The sequence below is a fragment of the Bombus impatiens genome, unplaced genomic scaffold, assembly GCF_000188095.3.
Source record: "Bombus impatiens unplaced genomic scaffold, BIMP_2.2 scf_0491, whole genome shotgun sequence".
Lineage (NCBI taxonomy): Eukaryota > Metazoa > Arthropoda > Insecta > Hymenoptera > Apidae > Bombus > Bombus impatiens.
This window is the reverse complement of record NT_176910.1, coordinates 304,551-319,610: the sequence shown is the minus strand read 5'-3', so window position 1 is coordinate 319,610 and position 15,060 is coordinate 304,551. Positions and strand designations below refer to the sequence as shown.

Sequence of the window (15,060 nt, the reverse complement as noted above, 5' to 3'; positions counted from 1 at the left end):
TTTCGCCCGTCCTTATCTTTTTCACTTTAGACTTATCTCTGATTGGACACAAGCCCCTTATTCCCTGTACATAGGGGGAAGTTTGTTTGATACATTTTATCGTATATACGTCATACGAAGCACGAAAAGTTATATGTATCAAATACATACTCATTTATCAATATCAAATATTTCCCTTGTTCCCTATAATTGCTACTTCCTCTTACAATCCCATACAAAAGGCATTTTAAAAGCAGCACAAGTATCAAATGCTTATTAGACATACTTACAATATATCACAAAATGTTTGTTTGCATTTGTTGGAGGTTTTCATAAAGTCTTTTAATAACAGTATGTGTAGTAATATGATTTATTTCATACCGCTACAAATTCAATGAACATGCTCTCGGTTTTATATCGGTATGATTAAGAAAATAATCAAATAGAGGAATTCATACTTGCGAAGAGATTAGTTATTCTATTTTTTCACCTTCTAAAAATAGTCCGATTTCATTATAAAAAATCAGTTTCTACGTGGTATTACAAGATTATTTACATGGAATGTCCCTAGACGTTATAAACATTTTAACAATAAAGCAATTTAAATAACAAAAGTAACAATATTATCGTTTACCAATGCAACATTCGTAGTTTCTGTAACGTAAATATGTTATGTAAATAAGTCAGTTCTTTTGTTTTCTATTAAAAAGTTCAATATTTCACGTGTCATTAAATACCATTCAGTGATTTTCAGGTAATTTCCAACAAGGAATTAAATGCGTAAGATGCGATGTATCAATTAACTAGTAAACGCATTAAAATATAAATTTGGACATTTCAAATAATATTATTGCGATGTTTTCCTATACAGGGTACAATTCGGTAAATTTTACAAAAAAACATATAACTCATAGCACAAGCAATGACTTTTGATTTTTCTTAATCTTAATTGACGTTCCATGCAGTTGTAAAAAGATTACATTGTGCATGAACATCATCGAATGAAAAATTATCATTTCTGATGTAAATCTTTGTTTCTATATCCTTTCTCATCAAGAATTTAGTTTTGCACCTAATGGTTGAGGTCTTGAATTGCGTTCAATTCTTTTCTGCTGCTGCTCAAACAGCCGTTGCTCCCTTTCTCTTCGCTTCTGTTCTCTTAATGTTTTTGTGGGGTCTCCAAATTCCTTTGTTGTTTCTTCTTCCCAGCCAACAGCATTGTCTTCCCATTCTCCTAGCTCGTTCTATGTAAATATAATTTCAGAAATTATATAGTTCCTTCTCATTAAAAATAGTCATATAAGAAATATAAACATACAGATGGCACGAGATCATTCGCCATGGCAAATTTTGATGCGTTCCAGGTTGTATTTTCCGAAGCCTTATCTTTTACTAAAATCTTTGTCTGTGTTGTAATCTTTGGTGTCATATTCTATGATAGATATAAGAAGTTAGATATAGATATTTTCCAGTTGTTAAAGCAATAGAGATAATTACCTCAAAAAAATTTGGTTGCTGCTCCTCTGTAGATTCTGGCAGTTTAGAAACTTGCTGTCTGTATTGTTCAATTTTTGCTTGTACCGTGTTAACTGGTTTATCTGGCACGACCACGACAGGATTTTCTTCCCATTGATCCCAGTGCTCTAATTCCTTGAGCAAGCATCTTCAGTGATTACTATTATCGGAGTCAATGGTACAACAGGATTTTCATAATTTTTGAATCGTTGCAAAAGAAATGAACTTAAAAAAAGGTGAATGATAATGTTCGAAACTCACTGGTTGTGTTGTGTTGTTTACGGTGTTTGGTACTACGCCGATCGTGGAGAGAGGTATAGAATCACAAGACGACCTTCTTCGACGTCGAAGACAGCACATCGCACGCCTAAATACTCCCAGAAGTAATACGATGAGGGCTTTCAAACGATTTACTAAAAATTCTACTGCCATCGTAATATCGGCATAGATCTAACCTCTTTTACAATGATATAATAATAAATTGTATATGTTTTTATTACAAAGAATCAAGACTGATCAAATGCCATTTTGCTGAAAAATATCTAGAATTAAGTGATTTTACTGTCGTATCACTTTGTACATACTTTATAAACACTAATAACTGCTAATAATAAGTATATTCTCCATCCGGCACACAGCTTCTCGTAAAACAATAAAGAGGTTATCGAGAAATATCGATTAAAATCTATGTGTCGACTGTCGACTCGTTTTCAAACTTTCAACAGGTTGCTAGTTGCTATCAGAATTAATCGTAATTCGACCATCTTGCAATTTAAATTTTAATTTTTGTAAACCTTTAGAAATTATATTTATTAACAACTTATGTATAATCTTTCATTATTTTTTCACAAAATTTTAAATTATATTCACGAGAGGAATAAAATATATATGTACAAAGTAAAGTAATTAAAACAAATGTTTATTTATTTTATAAAAAAATAATATTGTTATATTTCAGAGAATCGTTTATGTACGAACGCATTTTTCGCGTTTCGTTCTACGATCGAATTTACACTTTTGGTACGGACCGCATTTTACTCCGCCACAATAAACGTCGTCTGAAAAATAAATTTTCTTATGGATCTTAGAAGATATAAATCTTAAAAAATTATGTAAACTCTTTTACCATTCGATGATCCTTTATATCCATTGCCGGTACTAACGGGACTCGCTGAAACACATGACTCACTTCCGCATTTATTTGGACAGCATTTCTCATTAAAAGAGCATTGAAAATCCGAAACACATTTAGGAGTGCATTTTGAAACACTGTTTCTTAATGGACAATGTCCTTCTTTATCTAAAAAAATGATTAAATTGTAAATGATGAATTTTCCTTTTGCGTAAAGATAATTTTAATGCGCCATTTTTGAAAATAGAAACTCATTTCGATTAATTCTAATATTAAACAAATTATACGACATCAAGATTGTCAAATAGATCAATAAATACTTGTTAGGTAAGCTATATTGAAATACTCGCATGGTAATATAGTAATAATGTAGTATTATCTTTATATTTTATGATTGACAAAAGACAGAACATGTGATCATAGATGAGATATAGGATGAACCAAAATATCTTACAGAATTTGTAGGAAATCATTTTTTATGAACAGTCATATTGATTTTTCTCAGTCGTTATATCGACGATTATATCTGAACGTATCTGTATATATTTCTCATAGTAAAACATTTATTGGTAATAAGCATAATCAAGATATACGTGAGAGATATAAAATATGACAAATTATTAGTTAATACTCAATTAAAGTGTCAATATGTCGATATTAATTATAGATAATAGAATTATATTTACAACATTATCGCATTCGTTCGAAATAAATTAATAATTCAATAGCAAGAAAAGTTCTATTAGTTTTATATGAAATGTCAGTAAATAATATATCTACATAGAGGTGATCAATTAACTTACGAGACAGCTGAGCGTCTGCCACAGCGATTAATAAGCACACAGCCAGTACCATAATTATTCCTTTCTCTATAATGATATACACTTGATTATTCAAAAGTTCGAAAAATAAAATAATGTATTAATGCACAAGATGTCTCAATACAAACAAAAAGTAGAAAAATTTATCTTTTTAGATAGCCTTTTTCATTTTCGGAAACGACAAAGTTATCTCTTCGATGATATTGTCTCTTTAACTCACATTAACTTTTTGTTAACTTGAAACACCTTATGTAAAAGTCTCAATTTTCATAAACACACATACTATGCATTGTTCTTTGTCGAAGATCCTCTTCCACAATTTTAAAATCACCAGATCTATTCAACTGCAAGATGAACAACGTCTAATTGGTGCGTGATAAGAGTTCAGATTCTTAAATCTTTCTCTGTCATTTTCTTTCCTTATCTATCTACATAACAATCTCTATGTCATTATCTCATTCGTTTCCACCTCTACTCTGCGGTCAGCGAAAGGAACATGTCGTGAAACGGCGGTACGTAGGGAACCAGCTGATTCAACTTCTTGATATTTCCCGACATCATTGCAGTTTATGAATGCATTTATGACTATTATTGATATGTTTTTACGTTTGTGACTCAACTGTTCGACGAATAATGTAGTTGGGTATTTCAATTGAATACGTGAATTTACGTGGAACTAATACAGACTTCAGGTTCGTAGATCATTCTTTCATTGATACAAATTACGTATTTTTATGTATTTTATTACAAGCCATTTTAGATGTATTAAGCGACAACAATAAACGCGTTTACATTGTATCTATTTGAATATTTTTTATTTTTAAATCAATACTGGAAAATTTCACCATTTGTGATTAAAATAATATATTCAAAATAATTCGATTTTTTGAATAAAGCATTTGAACTTTCTTTTGGTTTTAAATTAATATTGACAAAATTTTTGAACTTTTTATAATATATATGTAAGAGAAATTTTTATACAGTAAGTAGGATTTTCTGAATTTTTCTGAAATGAAGATGTCATCTTTTTTCTGTTTCTTATCTAATTTTTCTAGCAGTTTATGTTTTTTTTTTATATTTCTTTTTATTTATTTTCAAACAATAAAATAGTTTGATACGGTCTTATATTAACGATTATTTCCTAGGATTTTAGGAAACTAGAAACGATCCTCCATTTAGTCCGTTTTGCTAATGACCTTCTCTACTTGGATTTCGTGAATGTATTCTTCAAGGATCTATGCAAATTCAGGTCAATAGGCTAATAAGGTGACGCGTCCTTTACATAAAACCGCTTACCAATGAATTTGTTTCTGAGAAATCATTTAAGAAATTAGAAGGTTCATCATAGAACATTTTATTTCAATTACAAACGCGCATATATGTATAACAAGCATTGTTATCTATTATTTAAGATATCGATCAATTTGTAAATCTAGAAATTTAAAAATTAGATGGTTTAAAAAGGGGTATAAAAAGAGTACCATAAAGTCTGATATATATTAATTACTACATCTAGTTAAGAGCAAGATTTTTAATTCACAATTATCACAAATTTTGTAACAATTACAAGATATGGCACAAGGATATATTTATTTACAAAAGATTAAATAAAAAGAGAATCATATTTTCCTGTTAATATTTTATGGCGATCTGCAATTATTTTAATTACTTATTGAAATAATAACGTAGATAATTATTTGGATCTCTAGAATTGATGTAAGGATTCCTGGGATTATTATAAAAGTCTTCCGATTCGTCTGCAAATTCAGCCACCTCAACATCTGGTTTTTGACATGCCAATGCTCCACACCTATTTTTGCAACATTTCATTGTTCCTCTACAATCATTGTCAACACTGCAGGTTGGTGAGCACACCCATCTTCCTTTTGGTTTCGCTGGACACGAACCTGGTTTCTCTAAATATACAGATTAAATCAAATTCTATAATTGAAATCAAAGTTAGGCATTTTTAAAAGGTTTTCAGTTATTAAGAATTTGAATAACTTTATACCGTTTCTGCCAATTAATTAACATAAAATTTAGTTATCAACTTTGTTATTAATTGCTTTACAGTGTCACTTTACCGATAGGAACTGTTTGCCTCATGGTAACAGGTTTTGTGCAAACAAAGCCTCCACAATTGGTTGGACAACATTTGCCAATTCCTAAGCACTGTGAGTCAGAGAAACAAGATTGACTACAAATCTGCACTGGCAAAGGTGGTGGACAGGAACCTGGTTTCTCAGCGAAAGGTTCGTACCTGAAGACATTATTTCAATTGCGTGAGGAAGATTCATTAGCAGACTGAGAGTATTTATTTAAATTCATGTTTTTTTTTTTAAGAACATAACTAAAACAGTAGGATTTAATGAGAGATTTGATTCACCACAAACTTATTAGATATTATAAAGAGCTACTATACTTTGAATATTCTATGTCTACTCTTATATATTTTCTCGTCTTTAAATTTCCATAAATGCATAAAAATCCGTAATCTGTTCATCATAAACAATCAATTAATTAATTAAACAAGATAGAAACAAACCTGGATTGAGCAAGCGTTGTGGCCAAAGACAACGTAGACACCAAGACCATCGTAAGCAATTTCATTTTTCAATTAGTTTTACTCACTTAGCTTACTCGAAACTAAAAACGAAAAACGCATGTGTTTGTAAAAACTTCGATTATTTTGATAAAAACTTTGTTCGTGAAATTTTCATTTAAAGAATATCTATTTTAAATATTTATTTTTTCTAACAGGAGTTCCACTATTTCATAAATTCGGTAAACACAACTATTATTTTTTGTTAATAATAATTATCGTATTTCATAAATTGTTTAAAAAATCGCACAGACGTACTAAATTACTTTGTGTTAATGCTTTCAAAACTGAAATATGATCGATTATGGTACCGTTGACTCTCAGTCGTGGGTTGACAAACGAAGAAACAGGTGATCGAGACTTTTGCTGAAGAGAGAAGAATTTCTCTCCTATATAAGATCGATCCCCACTCAATGATAAACGTAACGAGCACGTTGCAACTCCTTAATGGAAATCGGGGATCGTTGGACCTACCTCGGATGTCGAACCGCAACGGTAATTAGCGTGGCAAATTAACGAGAAATCTAAATCGAGCGGAAGGAAGATAGATAGTGGTTTCTGCGAGCACCAGAGTTGACGAAATGAATGGGCTGTAGTTTAGATCATTTCCGGATCGTTGATCTGGGGGCGGCATAGTTTTTTCTTTATTTTTATTTTAATAATAATTAGAAATTTAAATTTATGGATCAGAGATTTATAGATATTAGTAATATAAATTTACAGATTCTTCCTTATATTTTTTCTTCATTTCATTCGCACGAGAGATGAACCAAATTTTTTGGTTTGCCAATCCATGAAAGCTATCATTACAAGAAATTAACATCAATACAGTAGTATAATATATATATAAATATTGCGATAAAAATTTGTTAACTTGTTAATTAGATTTCGAAGAATATCTACATAAGTGAATATGAATTTCTTTGGTGGGATATTTGAATAAATATTAATTTCTATTAGTAGCTTTGGATGATTACCGATTTCGTGTATTCTGATATATTTTAACATAGAATTTGTAGAATTTAGATTTACTGTAAATATTGAAAGAGTTAAGAAGTCAGATAAGATAAGAAGATAAGAAGATTGATTGAGCAGAATTTGTAGCAAAAGATAATTGAATTACAACTTTCTATTCATAGATATCTCTTTAAACAAATATAAAAAGATCTGCGTTGCATTTATTTCATATATTTTTCATTTCAAGTGCTTTTTTTTTTAATCAAAGAGTAAAAATACCTTTATGTCCAAAGATAATCGTCCTTCGTGAAAGAAAGGACACGTTGTTCGACTCGCCGTCAATAATTGAATAGGTACTTTTCGAGAATTTTAGAACGCTTGGATATTCCTGGCCGTGATGTTGATACCACGACAGGTCGTTTGATACTGTCGATGAATATTCAATCGCATGTTTTATTCAAAAAAAAACACATTTGCTGTATGTACATGAGCGTGACATCATTTGTACTTCAACGATATTTTGCTTGCAACATTTAAAGTATCTACATATTTTGTAACAGTGTGTTAGGTTCTGGCATCTTTTAAAAAATAATTCTTAATATGAATATTTGTCCATTTTTATTCATATTAACAATTTCATCGATATTTTGTTATTAAGTTTAATAACATTTATAGAATATTATCTAAGAAGTTTGATGATGCGTAAGAGAAGCGAAACTTTGCAAACTTTGTGTTAACAAATATGGTTTTTACCTCCGATTAACGACAGATTTGGCAAGAATATTTACTCATGCTTTTTCCCCCCTTACTATTAAATCTACATACACGGACACGCTAAATTACATAATGCATATTTAACGTGTAATTTCTGAGAATAACGCGGCTTCCTAGAAACGTTCCTCACAGCAGATGCACCTGATAAAAATTATGACTTTCTGACAATGCATAAATTATACTCGATACTATCAATACTCCATATTTCACTATGTTTATGGTATGCTACGTAATTCATTCATGATCAATTCATAATCAATTGATTATCATTGAAGTAACACGAAGATCCGATTGAAATAATTTTGCAATTTCTATTATCTTTAGTTTTATTGGTATAAACATAAATATAAAAAAGACATAGTAGTATCTCTACTGGTAGACATAAAAAAGAATGGTTTTGTGAAATATTCTACACTATGATATTACAATCAAAACGATAAATGCATCCTTGGTACTTGAAACGCATTTCGTCGTCATTCTTATAAAGACGTAAGACAAAAGGAATTTCGACACCTGTACAAAGTATTGTTTACGCTAGAGAATGATTACAACGTATGGTACATGAATTGTATGATTAATAACATAATGATTACGCGACGCCATGTATTCTTAACGCAGTCTTTGGCGTCATCGACATTTTTTTTTTAAACAATCGTTGTATAAATTGTTCTAACTTAATCCTAAGGACTGACTATATAGAAAACTGGTTACAATAATAATAGAATATAGAGCAGAGGACAGTATGTACAGATTGCGATTTTGGCTTCCCGCCAAAAGATGAAAATTTGATTTGGCGCTCGCTAGCATTGTATTCGTTCTTGGACCGAGATCCGAGCATCGGTTAATTAACATAATATACAACTTAGTGGCGTAATCAGAAAGCCTCGAATGCTTGTTGATCAACAATATCCTAAATTTCCTAAAAAAACGTAGTAAAATAATTGTCTCAACGATTCGGGTTCCGAAACTTAAACTTAAAATCTTTGAAGATCCCAAATTTATTGATCGTAATGATTTGAGATCTCCAAATTCATTCCTAATCTAATAGAATTTATGGAAATATCGAAACGATTAAAATATTTTATAATATACTTAAGACACTCTAAAAATATCTTCGATACTATGAACAATAGTATATTTCGCTTATCGATAACAGTAACAAGTTAATAATTAATTATACATTGGTTTTATTTTCGTAACGCATTCGAGGCAGTTTTAGACTAATAACGACCAATAAACGCACTTAATTGCAGTACAATACCATAAACAAAAACTACAGATTAAGTCGCGCTTCACTGAGTATTAGAATAAAGAGAAAGAAAGATAAAAGAACGAAGGTAATGTACATAGAAGATATGAGCCATAGCGACTATCTTGAACCGAACAATTTACAGTTAAATACGCTATTAATACTAAGGATTACGAAGAACACTGACGTCGAGTACTTGAAATCATACTCGAGTATTTCCTCAATGAAAAACGATCGCCGAGAGCACTGTTTTTGAACGACCCGCCCATTAAAGTCTCCAGTCGGAGGAACGACTTCTTTTCAAGTGCTTCTATTCGTGGTAATCTTTCTTATTTTACTTCTTCGTGGTAACTGTAACAGAAAATAGAAACAAAATTTTGATGAATCGATTGCAGGAGCGAAATGATTTGCACACACATATATAGCATTAAAAGTAGCAAATGATGATGAAAGTTCATTAAAGTAATCGACAACCTTCGTGATTCCCCGCTAAGTAAAAGGGAATGACCAGTGACTAAACTGGTAAGGAATTCGTGGAGCAGATTTCAATGAAATTAAAATTTCATTTGGTCATTTGGTTATAGATGTAATTTAAGCTCCTTAAATAGTTCTTTCTCAACTATTTCTGAGTATATGATGGACGGATAAACCTTGAGTTAGAATAATTGAGATATTTGATATATTTATGACACGGTTCGCTGAAATTTACAAGTAGAGAATTCATGGAAGAAGGATTGAGTAAATACTAAGAAATACTGTGACTATATTTAGTCACGTATATTCTTTTATCTTGAAATAGCTTGTTATGACGAGATATGATTCTCATTCATCCAAGGGAAGTTATGTCATTAAACTGCTACTAAATTAAACTAAAATACTATGTAAGTAGTACATTTGAAAATGCTTGAAACAGAAAGTATTTGATACCAGAAAAAAATGCACAGAAATACATGCAAAGGAAATAGGGAAGAATGTATAAGCATGAGTTATCCAACCTAATACGTACCAATTGTATTCATAATATAATAACAGAATAACTTAAATAAAAAGAGATAAAAGTAACTTTACCTCTTGGTGGAACAGGAGGAGCAGGCACTTTCTTCGTGGCACCAGTTTTCTGATCCTGAGGAACGTCGACGTTCATATATTCCGGCAGTTTACCAGTATCCGGTACATCCACGCCTTCTAAACTATTCGCCAGATTCGTGTCCACATATTCCTCGTTATTTTTACCTTGAACTTCAGTCAAAACATTGTCTTGACCTTGTACGTCATCAGTGACCTTATTTTCCCCCGCCTGACCGGGATTCTCGGTCTTGGTTGAATTCTTCGAGATTTCAGATACATGATTTAAGTCAAGTGAGTGTCTCTGCTCGGTTTGCTGACCTTGTGTAGTGTCCTGAGACGAGGTGACGCACGTTGGTGTCACGTTCACGTAATTTGTTGGAATGCACATGCCAGCAGGCGGTACTGGCGCTGGGTTCAACGTAGACGGGTCAATGTTTGCGTAACTGTTGCCAGAATGTCTGGAGGACTCTGGTTCTGAAGCGTCATTAGTGACTGGCGATGAATTTTGAATCAAGTCCAGGTACTTAGGATGATCACACGGGGAGCTTGGAGTTTTTGGTTCCTTCAGAGGAGCCTCTGTCTTGAAAGCTGTTGATCATTATTGAAAAGTGTTATTTAGAATCTTTTATTCGGAATAAAATTTAAATTACAAATCTATGATTAATCAGAATACGATTGATCGTTTCGGAATTATCTAAAATCGAAACTGCTTCTAGCGTATATCTTTAAGTATTGTAGTATGTATTAATCGAAATTATTTATTTTCTCTTAAAATTTTACTATTTGATTACTAACAGTGAATGGGTAATCCCGATGGTGGAAAAGCGATGTAGTATTCGGTATCCTCGCCTCGTAATTGTGGCTGTGATGGTCTCAAATCTAAATCGTTTCCAGTCGAGGAACGAGGAGATGGGGAATACCTAAGCGCCGGGGAATACCTTCCTGCGAATGGCTTTGGAGCTGGTGGTATTTCGTACGACATCACACCCGCTTTATCCTCTCTGGCATTTTGTAACTGAAATAATTTTTCATTCAGAAATTTCAAGTTCTACAATCAAATAAAAATATTTGTAGCTGTAGGAAGGTTTTCAAAGTTCTTTATTTAGATATCGATTATATATTTTTCTAAATACTAACTCGTCGATCTTCAGTATCAGAATGAGTTCCACTGTCACCTAAACTGGTCCCACTGCATCCGCTGGCAGTGCTCATTCTACCAGACGAAGACGAGCCTAAGAAAATAGAAATTAATTAGAATATTTTCTCTCCAAAGAACAAACTTTACTATCGAAATATGTACTTGAAACACTGCGGAGACTTAGACTGCTAACTGGCCTACGGTCGGTTAGGGCACCATTAACATTCTCCACTTTACTGGTCGAAGAAGAATCGTCACTTCCGGTCGTAGAGTCCTTCGTATCTACAATTTAAAAGTAAAAATAAATTAGAACCTTATGAAACAGAGGATTATCTATAATATATGTATTTTGCTCTAACGAACCTTTCTTTCCTTTGGAGAAGAACTTTCTGATTCTGTCAAAAGGTGTAGGAGCCTTCATTTCCTCTTTCATTCTTTTCTGTATTCTTTCATACTCTTCCCTCATCGCAGTGAGTTGCCTCTGTTTGTCTTTGAAGCTCTGTTGAACATCGTTGCGATTCCTCCAGTTCTCGACCAATCTTTCCACTTCGGTTATCGTGAACACGTTGTTCTTGAAGTCGTTTATGATTTCCAGTAACTCGTCCTGAGGCCCAGACGGTTCCCTCGACTTTGTGCTGCTGGAATTGGAGGTGGTTCTACCATAAGAGAAGGAGGATTGACTATTTTCTTCTCGAGCAGGTATGGGATGAGAATCTGAACGACTCTGGGTGGGCGTCGCTGTTCGAGATGGCTGCTGGCTCACTGCGTTTGACGTTGGTGTTTTTGGTCCTTAAAGAATTAAATTTGGAAACATCAATTTTTCGACAGTGCTTGGAAATGTCTCAGGTTGGAATATTTCAAAAATTATTTGTACATTACAAGGTTTCAAAATTTAAAAATTTAAGTATTCAAATATTTCAATATTCAACTTGACAAATTTAAATATACAAATTCAATAGTTCAAATTTAAATATCCTACGTTTATCTCTTTATAGAGTTACCTACCAGCTGGATGCATTTTCATATAACCTTGAAGAGGGAGTTCAAAGCCGTTCGAGGAGGTCATCACAGGCGTTGGTGTTGATGGACTGGCGATGACGGGAGTCGGTGCTGGTACGATTGAATAATTTGCCTCAATGGGGTTACTGGTGGTCGGGCTAGGGGTTACTGATAATTGACCTGGCAAGATCAAGGACGTTATTGGTCTTGCGGCCGGTGGCACCGAATAGGCTTCGCTCAAGGGTCGTGGACGACAATAATCCTCCTTGTCGTTATTGGTGTCGCTTGATGTGTTAGTTGTCGATGGGTCTGCGCCTGAAAAATGTTTCGATCTTAATATTGGGCCATCTTGGTACCATTTCACAATCATTTAGAATTCTTATTTATGTTTAAATATTTGGGTATATCGCAATTGTTTATCTGTATAATTATATATTTGTGACCATAGATTCAAATATAAGTGCGTACAAATTTCAAAAGATATAAAATACAGATTTTAATAAAAGAGGGTCTACTCACTTGCCGCTTGGTCTGTAGTGGTCTCGCTGATCACTTTCAAATAGCTGTACATGTTGGTGAACTCGTTCATTTGCTGCGGCACCGTGCGCGAGAATTCAAGGGGAAGCCCGAAACATGCAATTCAAAAGTAAGATACCAGTTAATTCACCGAAACATACCAAAAGATCAGTAAAAAATTTTATAAATCAAGCCTACTATCATTCTTCGTTAACAATATCTCAATATTCTATGAATATTAAAGTTTCTAATTGTAATTAGAATCCGGACGAAACTAGTTAGAGTCGCCAAACTAATTCCAATTGACCATAACTGATTTTCATGGAATATAATTAATTAATTATTTAACGAGTCGTAATTAACTCTAACCGATTCCGACTAAATCCAACTGATGTTAATTAATTTTAACTGATTTTAACTGATCACGTTTTCAATTGGAAGTCTACGGACAGCTAGACGCAGAGTTTAGAGAAAAATAGAAGGTGGATCGTCCAAGCGACAATTTGCAATTAGGTATAGAGAAATATCACGAAAGTACCGGTTCCATTGGACTAACTGTGATGTCGCTTTAAAGGCGATGTTTTTGTACCATGTAGCCACGAAGCTGATGCGCCAATCTCGTATGTCCTGCCTGCTCTGCAAGATCCGCAGGGGTCAGTTCCGACACGTTCCTCAGGTCGCATGCTATATCACCGCCTGGACACTCCAACAGTTGCCAAGCTAATCTCTCCAGGCCGAAACGTGCGGCAAAGTGTAACAACGTCGGATTCTCTTCGGGGCCTAGAACAATTAAGAGTTCACTTTACTTCTTAATCTATCATATCTGTATAAAAATTCAGAACTTGACTTAAAAACTATGAAATGAAATTTTAATCTAAATCTGAATGTTTAAATTCAAATTCCGGATCGTAGGATATCTCCTAACAATAAGATTCATAAGTTCTTACCAACCAGCCTTTCTATTAGTCCAGCAAGCGAAACAAACAATATTTAATATTTTCAACAGATACATTTGTCAATGATTAAACTATTTCAAATCAACAAATACTCACTTGAGTGAACTTTTTGGGTAGACACTACCCCACTGGGCGTAGACAGGAGATTGAAATGCGGTGGAACGTTTCGTTGAAACGCGTGGACCATCCAGTTGTCCAATTTTTCGCGATCACCAGGATTAAAGCCGAAGGTCTACGAATGAAATTCAATTTTTACCAGATTTGAATCTATTTGGATAATCATAAGAATTTCGAATTTAATCTATCAAACTATTATTCGCATTTACCTGGCACATAAATTCTAGGGGATTGTCATGGGCTCTGAGGATTTGATCGAGTTCCCTGAGCCTGCTCTCGCATTTTACTTGCCTCACACCAAGCGGACAACCATTCTTCGCTATACGAACACCGACCAACATCGATACCTCTAAACATCTGTCGGGAATGGAGAATTGCAGGGCATAGGGATTTCTTCGTTTAACGTGGGCGATGTCGATCGCTTCGCCGCAGCGATCCACGATCACTGATACATTGTCCTCAGGTCGTAATGGGTCGTTTAACAACGCGATTATCCTGTTATGACCCTGAAAGTATTAATTTTCTTTTTATATTAAATTTATATTTTTTTCTTCTTCTTGGAAACACACTTAAACCCAGAAACTTCCATAATCAAGCTTGTTTAAATATATATGTATATCTGTAGCGATTACATGTATAGAAGATGCAGGATTGAAAGTATCATACAAGCAATAGAAGTATTTTTGTTCTTTAAGTTGATAAAATTTTATTTGAAGTTAATGAAATCGTTCGCTGCCATTTAGCTTTTTGCTTTAATTCAACGAAATTGTCTGCAGTGATTTACCTACCAGCTTCACTTTTTTCGGATGAACCGAAAAGGCGGTTTTGTCGCTCCTCAACGCAGGAGGCGGCATTGTGCCAAGAATTCCAACCGCGGCACCCAGAAGTTCACCAACGAATGTTTCGTCCTGGTCTTTCACGAAGAATTTTCTCCACTGATTGTATGAGACCAGAATCGACTTGTGGACGTCGCTGATGTGACTATCGTGGACACCCAACATCATCGCTAGTACTTTGTCGGCGATTAGCTGTCTGGAGAGATTCGTCGCGTGTTCTGGCCGAGTTTGCACTCGTTCCAACAATATTGGACACACGACGACGATCTGCAAGCGAGCCGATCGAATCCTCTCCTCGGTGCCAGGTTGCATCGATTCTTCGATTGTTACGTGACGAACTCTGTAATTTCCGATTTGATGGAGAAATAGTTCAAGAGATGTGATTAAAAACTTATCAACGA

At 33.7% G+C, this 15,060-nt stretch overlaps 4 protein-coding genes and 2 long non-coding RNA genes across 10 annotated transcripts in view; 2 read left to right on the top strand and 4 right to left on the bottom strand.

Annotated features, from left to right (window-relative positions):
* Positions 1 to 333: 333 nt before the first annotated feature.
* On the bottom strand, positions 334 to 2,267 carry LOC105680194 (receptor-binding cancer antigen expressed on SiSo cells). The gene is made up of 4 exons (XM_012387886.3): positions 1,756 to 2,267; positions 1,477 to 1,629; positions 1,298 to 1,411; positions 334 to 1,223 (listed from the first exon to the last, which is right to left on the bottom strand). The coding sequence occupies exons 1-4, from the start codon at positions 1,924 to 1,926 to the stop codon at positions 1,032 to 1,034; spliced, it is 630 nt and encodes a 209-aa protein (XP_012243309.1). The 5' UTR covers positions 1,927 to 2,267; the 3' UTR covers positions 334 to 1,031.
* A 130-nt stretch (positions 2,268 to 2,397) lies between these two features.
* LOC100749361 (waprin-Thr1) lies at positions 2,398 to 3,870 on the bottom strand. Its single transcript, XM_012387887.3, has 4 exons — positions 3,731 to 3,870; positions 3,430 to 3,495; positions 2,621 to 2,794; positions 2,398 to 2,552 (listed from the first exon to the last, which is right to left on the bottom strand). Exons 1-4 carry the CDS (start codon positions 3,735 to 3,737, stop codon positions 2,461 to 2,463), a joined length of 339 nt encoding a protein of 112 aa, XP_012243310.1. The 5' UTR covers positions 3,738 to 3,870; the 3' UTR covers positions 2,398 to 2,460.
* Positions 3,871 to 3,932: 62 nt separating this feature from the next.
* LOC112213155 lies at positions 3,933 to 13,484 on the top strand. The gene is made up of 5 exons (XR_002947036.2): positions 3,933 to 4,139; positions 5,521 to 5,699; positions 11,831 to 12,081; positions 12,231 to 12,348; positions 13,347 to 13,484. It is a non-coding gene; the product is annotated as an uncharacterized LOC112213155 (long non-coding RNA).
* LOC100749483 (waprin-Phi1-like) lies at positions 4,950 to 7,544 on the bottom strand. 2 transcript variants are annotated; one of them, XM_003491005.4, is made up of 4 exons: positions 7,286 to 7,544; positions 5,993 to 6,093; positions 5,532 to 5,707; positions 4,950 to 5,363 (listed from the first exon to the last, which is right to left on the bottom strand). In XM_003491005.4, exons 2-4 carry the CDS (start codon positions 6,055 to 6,057, stop codon positions 5,113 to 5,115), a joined length of 492 nt encoding a protein of 163 aa, XP_003491053.1. In that variant the 5' UTR covers positions 6,058 to 6,093; positions 7,286 to 7,544; the 3' UTR covers positions 4,950 to 5,112. The 2 variants fall into 2 exon arrangements, with proteins under 2 accessions (XP_003491053.1, XP_012243330.1); XM_012387907.3 differs by lacking the exon at positions 7,286 to 7,544 and adding an exon at positions 6,316 to 6,496.
* The window catches only part of LOC100741705 (phosphoinositide 3-kinase adapter protein 1), a 43,859-nt gene continuing 37,778 nt past the window's right edge, over positions 8,980 to 15,060 (bottom strand). For 3 of the 4 annotated variants that reach the window (XM_033321783.1, XM_024368947.2, XM_024368946.2), the window contains 13 exons: positions 14,612 to 14,999; positions 14,033 to 14,329; positions 13,803 to 13,938; positions 13,698 to 13,709; positions 13,340 to 13,530; positions 12,754 to 12,826; positions 12,241 to 12,549; positions 11,599 to 12,024; positions 11,398 to 11,517; positions 11,235 to 11,329; positions 10,893 to 11,112; positions 10,098 to 10,685; positions 8,980 to 9,380 (listed from right to left, as the gene is read on the bottom strand). In XM_033321783.1, the coding sequence (XP_033177674.1) occupies positions 9,364 to 9,380; positions 10,098 to 10,685; positions 10,893 to 11,112; positions 11,235 to 11,329; positions 11,398 to 11,517; positions 11,599 to 12,024; positions 12,241 to 12,549; positions 12,754 to 12,826; positions 13,340 to 13,530; positions 13,698 to 13,709; positions 13,803 to 13,938; positions 14,033 to 14,329; positions 14,612 to 14,999 (2,872 nt within the window). In that variant the 3' untranslated portion in view covers positions 8,980 to 9,363. The remainder of the gene's footprint in view (positions 9,381 to 10,097; positions 10,686 to 10,892; positions 11,113 to 11,234; positions 11,330 to 11,397; positions 11,518 to 11,598; positions 12,025 to 12,240; positions 12,550 to 12,753; positions 12,827 to 13,339; positions 13,531 to 13,697; positions 13,710 to 13,802; positions 13,939 to 14,032; positions 14,330 to 14,611; positions 15,000 to 15,060) is intronic. The other variant, XM_033321784.1, reaches the window with a different exon arrangement.
* On the top strand, positions 9,379 to 10,096 carry LOC117151869. The gene is made up of 2 exons (XR_004462024.1): positions 9,379 to 9,551; positions 9,614 to 10,096. It is a non-coding gene; the product is annotated as an uncharacterized LOC117151869 (long non-coding RNA).